The following is a 9,053-nucleotide window of genomic DNA, read 5'->3' as shown; positions in this document are numbered from 1 at the left end:
TTTCCTTCTCTCTTTGAAATATCAGAAAATAATGGATGAAACCGTACGCCGGCAGCACTACAGAATGCACAAGTGTTGATAAGAAAGCTCAGGTTCCCCTACTAATTTGCCATTTCATACCGACTCAGATTTCTCTCCTGCCCACCCACCCGATCTCCCTCACCCCACAGAACCGGCTCCCTACAGGAAAGTTGCCTTTTTTAACGTTGTTTTTGCACCGCCGGCCCCTGCACGCCCCGCCGCCCCCCCGGGGTGTGGGCAGGGGCCTGTCCCTGCAGCCGCGCCCCGGACGCGGAGGGTGGAGCCGCGCCGCCGCCTTCTCCCGCTCCTCCTCCGGCGTGCGCGGCTGCGGCGCTACGCGAGCGCGGGGATCCAGTGCGGCCTGCGGGCTGCGCCGGCCGCCATGGCCGCGGAGGTGAAGACGAAGCTGTCCAAGAACCTGCTGCGCATGAAGGTGAGGCGGGGGGCGGCGGCGGGGCCCCGGGGGGCAGGCAGGGAAGGAGGGGAGGGGGAGGCCTGAGGCCTGCTCCGCGGTGGGGTGAGAACAGGGCGGCCGGGCCCGGCGGCGGGGGCGCTGGGAGCGGTGCCCCGCTGCTGCCGGGGAGCTGCCCGCTGCGGGCCCGGTGCCGTGAGGTGGCCCCGGGGGCGGGAGGATGGGGCCGCCGCCGGAGCTGGGTGCCTGGGCCGCGCCGGCAGCCGAGGCCTGAGGGGCCGCGCCGTGCTGTGAGGAGCTGGCGGGGGTGCCTCCGGGTAAACCCGGCCATCTGGGGAGCCCCGTGCCTGGTTTGGGGCGTTTCTCCGTGTCTGCGGCTGGCCGCGCAGCGTCTGTCCTCGTCTGACACACGGGCACGAGTGTCCCCTACCTCACGCTTTAAAACACATCTGTATTTATCTTCAGCTTCGCTGGCCCTTCCACTCAGGCCTGCAGCTTTGTGGGCTGCTCCCTTCCGCAAGAGGCGATTTCAGAGAGCTGGCACCGGGTATCGAGCTGCTTAAACCCCAGCCAGAGGCCCCAGGTTTATAGAGTGTAGGGCGCTGGAGGGTTTGATCCATGATAGCAGTGAAAGCCTCACCCTAGCACGAGCCGACTTCTGGGCACGTTTGAGAATCTTTTTATTCTCTGCGGTTAGGTTGCTTGTTGTGAACAAAAATGGTGAGACTTCTTCCCCCACCACACACACACGTTGAAATTAAAATATTAATGTTACTTGCCTTACTTGGGGGGGCTTTTAATCTTGAAAGAAAAAAGTTTCTTTTTTGTTGTGTCCGGTTTTTCGTCTGTTTGCATTGATGGCTAATAAAATACCCAACCTGAATGGCAGTGTTAACCGCCTTTCCCAACTCATAAATGCAAGGGCTGTTAGTAACGTCGTGATGTGCCTGTTACCCTTGGAATTGTGAATCTTCTGTCAACTCCAACGTGAAATTAGTCTCCGCTTACTGGCTAATGGATTCTGCTTCACATCGTGTACTACAACACCTAATTCAGCAGAGTACATTGTGCTGTGATTGATGGTTCTTTATTACTGAAAAACAACCAGTAAAAGTTGAGTTGCCATTAATTTTTTTTAAAATGTTAATATCCATTAAATTTTTATAACTGAATATGATGGGGCCTTTGTGGCTTCTTGCTTGTGATGTTTTATTTAACCATTTTTTCCCCACATATTTTTATGGGACTATGTTTCAGACACTGGCTGAAAGGAGTTTAGCTGACTTCAGTTCAATCTGCCATGTAAAGTGTACTCTTCTACAGTAAAATGGTGGAATATTTACCCCAATTAACAGATGCTGCTAATGAAAGACTAAAAGTAATGCACAGAGAGAACGGAACACATCTTGCCTTGCTCTCAAAAGGGAAGTAGATGTTGAGCTTAGTTAGCCAGCAGTGTGTGACAGAGTAAGACTCCCATAATGATTGCAACATCGTTATTTTTTCTTATTTTTATGTAATACTCTCTTTTAAAGTGAAATTTCTGCTCCTGTTTTTTGCCAGTTTATTAACCCCCCGGAGATTTCAAAAGCCAGTTTTTAGATTTTCTTGCTTTGAAGGCTGTGGAGAAGCAGCCTGTGAGTGTGCTGCCGTGACATTTGCAGGTTTACAGTCCGGGCAGTAGTCACCAGCTTTGAAGAGATGAGTAGGTTTTGAAAAGGTCATACACAGATCTTGTATTTAGCACTTTCCTTCTGCAGATCTTCTTGTTTACAAATGTTTTAATTAATACTTTAGCAGCTGCTTCCGCAGATACTGATAAGATGTATTATCACAATTCAACGGGCAGGTGACATGTCACCCAAAGGTGACGTGGTCAGTGGTAGCATTGTGAAGATCCTTTGCGCTAAGTACTGGACCACATGTGTTCACCTCTTGATGTCGAAGGATGGTTCATGCTTTTAGATCTTGCACCATTTGATCCAGGTCCCATTGTTTGGGGAAACTAATCCAAATAACCACTCAGTTACATATTCTGTGTCTGCCACAATGGGTATATTTTTAATTCATCCATGTGTGTTTACATTTTAGATAAATCTGGTCACATATTTTTTATCTAGTTATTCCTGTAGTAACCTTTGGGAACATAAGCTTTAAAATGTAATGTGAAATGATTATTTAATTGGGTGCTTGTAGCAGAATTTCTCCTGTTGAGATTTCTGACTGGCTAACCAATTTCCTTGAGCAATATGGTTTTCCACATGATAGATTCCCTTATTTTCCTCAAGAAGATACTGTAGTTTTAATTGGAAAGCTTTGACATATTTTGGATCAACTCAGAAAAGTCAATTATTCTTTCATTAAAGATCACGTACAAATGGATGCAAATACAAATATAAATGGAAAATGAGACACTAGCACTATATTGGCTTTTACTTCAGAGATTGATTTGGTTTGCTTGGGCATTTTGTAAAGACTGAAAAAGGTGTGGGGGGGTATATAATATATGTATTACATATCTGTATTCCCTATATATTTTAAATAAGCTCAGTAATGCAGGTTTTTTGTGGGAGGGAAGTGTTTTGCGATGCCTTCTTGGGCTTTATCCCCAACCAAGCCCATTTTAGCTGGGACCTAAACGATGTCCAAGTCTCTGCTAGTGTTCAAGAGACAGATGTGCCCCACTGGCACGTTATCTGTCAGCCTGCAGGCTTATCTAAACACAAAAATGATGCTGCCTTAAAGGAGAGGGGTAAAATGAGTTGATATGAAATTCCTCTGCAGTGTTGCACGTACAGGTATGCTTTGATAGCCACAAAGCAATTTTTGTACTGGAGTGTGTATAAACCGTACCAGTAGAGTTGCCTCCAGCTGGGAGTTACATTGGTATAAATGTACACCTCTGACAGACACAGTTATTCAAACACTTTCTGTAGTCTGTAAGGGAGGTCCCAGCTCCTGGGGATGCGAGAATATAAGGATTACTACTGTAAAGTTGTGAAGAGTTGTGGTTTTTCCAGCATGTTTGGTTGACATTGTTAATACTTAAATTGCCACTCAATTCAGGCACCTGACTTGAGACAAGCGGAAATAAAAGGGATGTTTCACATCTGTCAGGTCTGTAGTTTTGCACTCTCCGCAATTTTTCGTAGGCCGTGACAGATGTCCTCTTTTACTCCCAGCTGTGAGAGAGGTTACTGTTCCTATCTGCCTGTTCCCATCCTCTGCCAAAGGTTATCACCGAGGAACCAATTTACAGGAATGTCCTTCTATCAGGCAAAATTAGCAGCCTTACCTTAAGCTAAATTATTGGTCTCAACTAAGTTGGCAGCGTGTTCCTGCAGTGAGTTAACAGGTTAGACGTACTGCCTGACTGGTACTTTGGTGGTTCATCAAGGAGAAGTTAAGAGCTGGTAACACCTTCCTCTAGCGCAGCTGGATACAAAAGACTTCTTTTTGTAGCCTCAGTTACTTTGTAACCTTCAGGGCTACAAAAGCAAGCCAGTGCATTAAATGAAATCTGAGAAAAGAAGAGGATAGTTGAAAGTATAGATGCTTCAAACAATGGCCAACCTAGTGTGACCTACCTCTAGCTCTGAGCTCCAGTGCTGTTTGTATGGGTGGTGTTGGTTTCTGATATGCAGCAATAACTTTAACACCATTATGTTCTCTCCGGCCTTTGCTGAAACATTAGAAAAATCTTAGCAAAGTTATGGAGTTGTAACTACTCAGATCCATCAAAATTAACCAGGAAAGGTCTATTTCTTTGTATGTAAGTACAGATGTGGCTGACTGTTGACTTCCAGTAGATAGCTGTGATCAGCAGTTGTTTACTTCTCCATTACCTGTTTGCCCAAACCTAGACCAAACCCAGAGAAAAATCACAAAAAAAAACATTTACTTTTTATCAACTGTTAAATACTATGTAATGGATAATTGTCATCATGTAATTATTACTTGTTCAGAACATACTCATGATGAAAAAAACTGAAGCTGTGTGTTTATGTGTCTTTCTTTTTAGTTCATGCAAAGGGGTTTGGATTCACAAACTAAAAAACAACTAGAAGAGGAAGAAAAGAAGATAATTAGTGAAGAACACTGGTATCTTGATTTACCAGATCTAAAGGAGAAAGAGTAAGCTTGTGCCCTTTTGTACTTCTTATCATCATTGGATTGTTGTGGAGTGGGAATAGAATATACATAGTTTTTCCTAGAAAAGAAGTATTATTAATAACCAATTAACAGAAGCAAAAATAGTGACAGACTGGCATTACAGCTTTTTATTACTTATTTCAGGGACGTTCTCAAGGTTGCCTAGTGCAGTTTGACCTACTTTCATTTCTTGTGTGTGTTGTTTTCTTTCACTCGCAATTTCTTCTAGATGCACGTAATTAGTTTCTTTCAGGCAGGGACCAATTCATTCACTGCTGCTTTTTCCCTTCATTTGAAAAAAGAAGTTTGAAACCTTTTGTTAGTAAATTCAGCTTCAGTCACATGGTTAGGTCTATTCAGGACAGTTCTGTCTTCTTCAGTCCAGTGCACTTCAAATCCTGTTTTTGAAATAGGAGAAATAATGGCAAAAATAAAGGAAGGCTTAGCTAATAAGGAAGAAAATGTCCATTCCTGCTATTTAGAAAGGTGCTTTAAATAGCAAGAGAACTACTTTTAAAATTGCTTGATTTTTGTCCTTTCAAAAGAGGACAAAAATTCCATTGAGGGAGAACATACATAATTTTTGAAAAGCTGGGATCCAAGGAATTAACGGTAGTTGACTAAGGTCATTGATAAACTATTTTCCATGACTGTTGGTGCATATGACAAAAAGGTATTTGAGCTTCAGTTGCAGCGAGGAAGGTTCAAGCTGGACATTGGGAGAATTTTTCTAACAATGAGGCTATTGAAGCACTGTAATAGATTGCCTAAAGAGACACTGGATTCTTCATCATTGGAAGTCTTTTGAGGATGGGTTAGATGGACCTCTGCTGTTCATGGTACATGTTTAACTGATCCTAACTTGAGGTAGAAGAATGAGCTTGATCTCTTCAGCCTGACTTCCTATGATCGTAGGAGTTTGTTTTACATGGGAGATGAAGAGGATGAGGGAAGAGGTGCATATGTGTGCGAGGAAAAGAAGGATGGAACAATTCACGGAAGTACTTTTATCTAACGCGTGTATTATGAGCGCCTCAGGGTCATGTTTCTTTTTTCGCTCCATGCTCATTAAAAGAGGAGAAAAGGAGGAAGAAAGGGGAAATCTTTCTCTGCTGAACAGAGAATTACATAGTGTTTTATATCCTGACAGACTCAACTAATGCCAGGTCTAACATCACAATGAAAAATTAATTAGAAGCTTTTGCTGGTATAGTAATGCCACCTGGAGAGTGATATTTATGTGGTATTTTTATTCTGGCAAAAGCATTAATGTAGGTGGAATCATACCAGCAAAGAGTGCTTTTTGTCATGAGAGTTAATTTTGCTTGTGGAACTGGCACAGCTTTACTGGCAAAAAGTATTCCTTTGCACTCCAAGCTCCCTGTATTGAAAGATTTATCAGAGCAATTAAGCTTCAGAAAGTAGTTGATGGTTTAAAATACACTGTGGTTTTGTTTATTTGTGCGGGGGGAAGACAGCAAATGCTTTTTGCATTTGTTTAATTTGATTATTTTAAAGCGCACTGTTTGACAAATGCTGGGTTTGGGGTTTCATGCAGGAGCTTTATAATAGAAGAGAGGAGCTTTATGCCATGTGAGGATCTACTTTATGGCAGAATGTCCTTCAAAGGATTCAATCCAGAAATTGAGGTACCGTTTAAATATTCTGTTTTGAGGTGGTCTCGCATTAGGATTGAAGCCCTTGGGGATGGGGATTTGAGTGTTCACACTGCATTCTGTTTGGCCTTTGCAGCACCTTCCATAAATCCTTCCACGTACAGGAAATCCCTGATTCAAACCAAAATGTTGATCAATGCAGCGTCTGGTAAATAGAAGCTTTTTATGTCCTTGTGTTGATGGTCAGTAATTGCATGACTCCTGCAGATTTTCCCTCCCTTAAGTGAGGAGACTGTCCCGCACGCTGCTCACTCAAACGATAGCTCACTTTTCCTCCTGCCATTTAATTTGGAGTCCAACCCTACAAACATTCAATACTATTTATTCAAGACTTACATGCGTAAGTAAGGGTTTAAAGTTCTAAAGTAAAAATTTTGGGCAAGAGAGTCTTCAATTTCTTTCTGGCATGATTCATGCTGATAGAATTACAATGAGATAGTAATAAAAATGTTACCACTGAACTGAAGCAAGAGGATGAAGGTGTAAAGACTAATAGGTATGCAAAAGGCTATGCAGGGTGATTTGCTAGGGGATTCTTTTAGTTATTTTGAACTTGCTGTCACTATGACTTGGCATATTCTTGCTTCATGGTTTTTACTAGTAGTTTATTATAATTCCTTGCAGATATTTTTCCTTCTTTACAAAACCATTTCAAGGACTATGTGCTAACATCACAATGAAAAATTAATTACTATCTAATTCTCTGGTGTCCTGAAGATGTCTGGCGTGCCCTTGAGAATGTTTGAATAGTACGATTCACTGAAAACCCTCTCCCTGTTGCCTCCTTTCCCAAAGGCAAACTTTAAGCTCAGTTTAGCAACAGGCAGGCATGTTACCTTTTCATCATGAGTTTTCGTAACACTATGCTCTAGCCTGACCAGGAAACAGCAAATAATTATTAAATTTTATTCATACCTTTTATACATTTCTTCTACCAGTGAATTTCAGCATAGTTGCCTTTGTGTCAGGGTTACATGTTTAAGCTATTTCTTACTTCACTTTCAGAAGTTAATGATCCAAATGAACTCTAGGTGCAAGGAAGAAGAAATTGAAGTGGATGATAAAATGGAGGCTGATGTGTCAGATGAAGAAATGGCCAGAAGGTAAGTTATATTTTACGACATAATCAATATTACCTAGGAATATGATATGTTACTGCATTATGTGTGGGAAAATAAACCCAGAAAGCAAACAAACAAAATAAAACAAAAAAAACCCCACAACACAATATGGTACTTTACAGAACTGATTTTCCAGGAATTCTGGTGTGTGGAATCTCACATCACTTTTGGGGGTGAAATATCTTGAAGGGGTTTTCTGCCCTTTGATATCCAGGTATTCCATGCTAATTCCCTTCTTGTTCCAGATTGCTAACAAACCCAAACTATCAGAATGAATAATAATGTAGTAAGTCATCATGTAGTACCTGTGCTTCTTAAGCTTCTGATGACCGGCTTTTTTACACCACTTAAATTGTTGATTAGATTTATGATTTGCTTCATTGAAGTTTTCTCTGATTTTAGTAAAAGCTGTAAATTTTTTATTATTTTTACAGATATGAAACATTAGTGGGAACAATAGGGAAGAAATTCTTGAGAAAAAGAGACCAGCGTGTACTCCAGGATGAAGATGAAGATGGGAATAGTAACACAAGACCTAGCAAAAAAGCTAAGAAAAAGTTCTTAAAACCTCAGGATTAATGTCAGCTGCACAACTGGAGCTAACAGAAATGTTATCTACCAAATATACTACCACGAACTGGAGATTGTTTGGAGTTTTTGCTATTTAATGTAAAGGATAGATTTGTAAAGCTAGTCTGTTCTCATTGAAATTTCTAACATCCACACGACAAACATTTTTCAAAGTGGATGTGTATATAATGGATGTCATACATCCTTTCCTCTCTCAGCAGCTTTTAATGTGTGGGGCACTAATCCCATCAGCCTTTTTAAATGTTGTGCTTAACTAGATCGAGTGTCGCATGCAATCAAGAGCAACATTATTTACAATTTATGATAACATCTGACAGAAGTATTTGGAGTAAAGACGAGCTTTGTCCAATCCAGTAAGGCAGTTGAGCTTTCACTGCGTTTTTTATTATAAAAATGAAAACCTTTGCTGTCTTCAAATTGAAAAAAGTCAGCAGAAACATGTTTTGGTTTTTTTTTACTGTGCTAAAAATAAGATGGGAAAAGAACAGAGAGATAAAATCCATTTTGTTGAATTTTATTTTTTATAAAGCTTATTTAAAAATAGAGGATTTTGTAGTAAAACTTTTTTTTAATAGAGCAAACCAAATATTGGGCAATGTTTACAGTTTGACACTTGAGCAGATTGTGAGTCTTAATTTCTGTCTTCCAAAATAAGTTTGCTAATCTTGTCTCTTTTTCAGCAAAAAAATTTCAATCTTATAATTATCTAGATCTTGTCATAAAAGCATAATAACGGCTTCAGAAACTTATTTGAAAGCTGAATAAAAACTGATTTTTTTTGTGGTTAATTATTGTGGTTTAGCAAATTTAATGTAAAAAATGATGTTTAATACAATCTGATATAAGAAGTGATCCTGTTTTGTGCTGGCCACAGATGTCCCCAGATATTAATTGACTGCACTGACTTTTTCTGTTTAGTGTGCAATGAAACCGTCTGAAGTAATGTTAGGACGGAAACATCATGCCCTTTGGTCAGTCAGTGCTCTGGGCCTATTGAAAAATGTCAGTGTGGTCTTGTCTAAAATCATAGCAGTTCTCTCTATCCTGGCTTTCAACAAGAGATATTTCTTTCTTCATTAT

At 40.8% G+C, this 9,053-nt stretch overlaps 1 protein-coding gene across 1 annotated transcript; it reads left to right on the top strand.

Annotated features, from left to right (window-relative positions):
• Window positions 1–287: 287 nt before the first annotated feature.
• On the top strand, window positions 288–8,761 carry MPHOSPH6 (M-phase phosphoprotein 6). Its single transcript, XM_075161496.1, has 5 exons — window positions 288–454; window positions 4,455–4,567; window positions 6,144–6,234; window positions 7,267–7,364; window positions 7,817–8,761. Exons 1-5 carry the CDS (start codon window positions 404–406, stop codon window positions 7,959–7,961), a joined length of 498 nt encoding a protein of 165 aa, XP_075017597.1. The 5' UTR covers window positions 288–403; the 3' UTR covers window positions 7,962–8,761.
• Window positions 8,762–9,053: the final 292 nt, after the last annotated feature.

The sequence above is a fragment of the Calonectris borealis genome, chromosome 12 (assembly GCF_964195595.1).
Source record: "Calonectris borealis chromosome 12, bCalBor7.hap1.2, whole genome shotgun sequence".
NCBI lineage: Eukaryota > Metazoa > Chordata > Aves > Procellariiformes > Procellariidae > Calonectris > Calonectris borealis.
The sequence above is the reverse complement of the archived record's forward strand: the minus strand, read 5'-3'. Positions and strand labels throughout refer to the sequence as shown.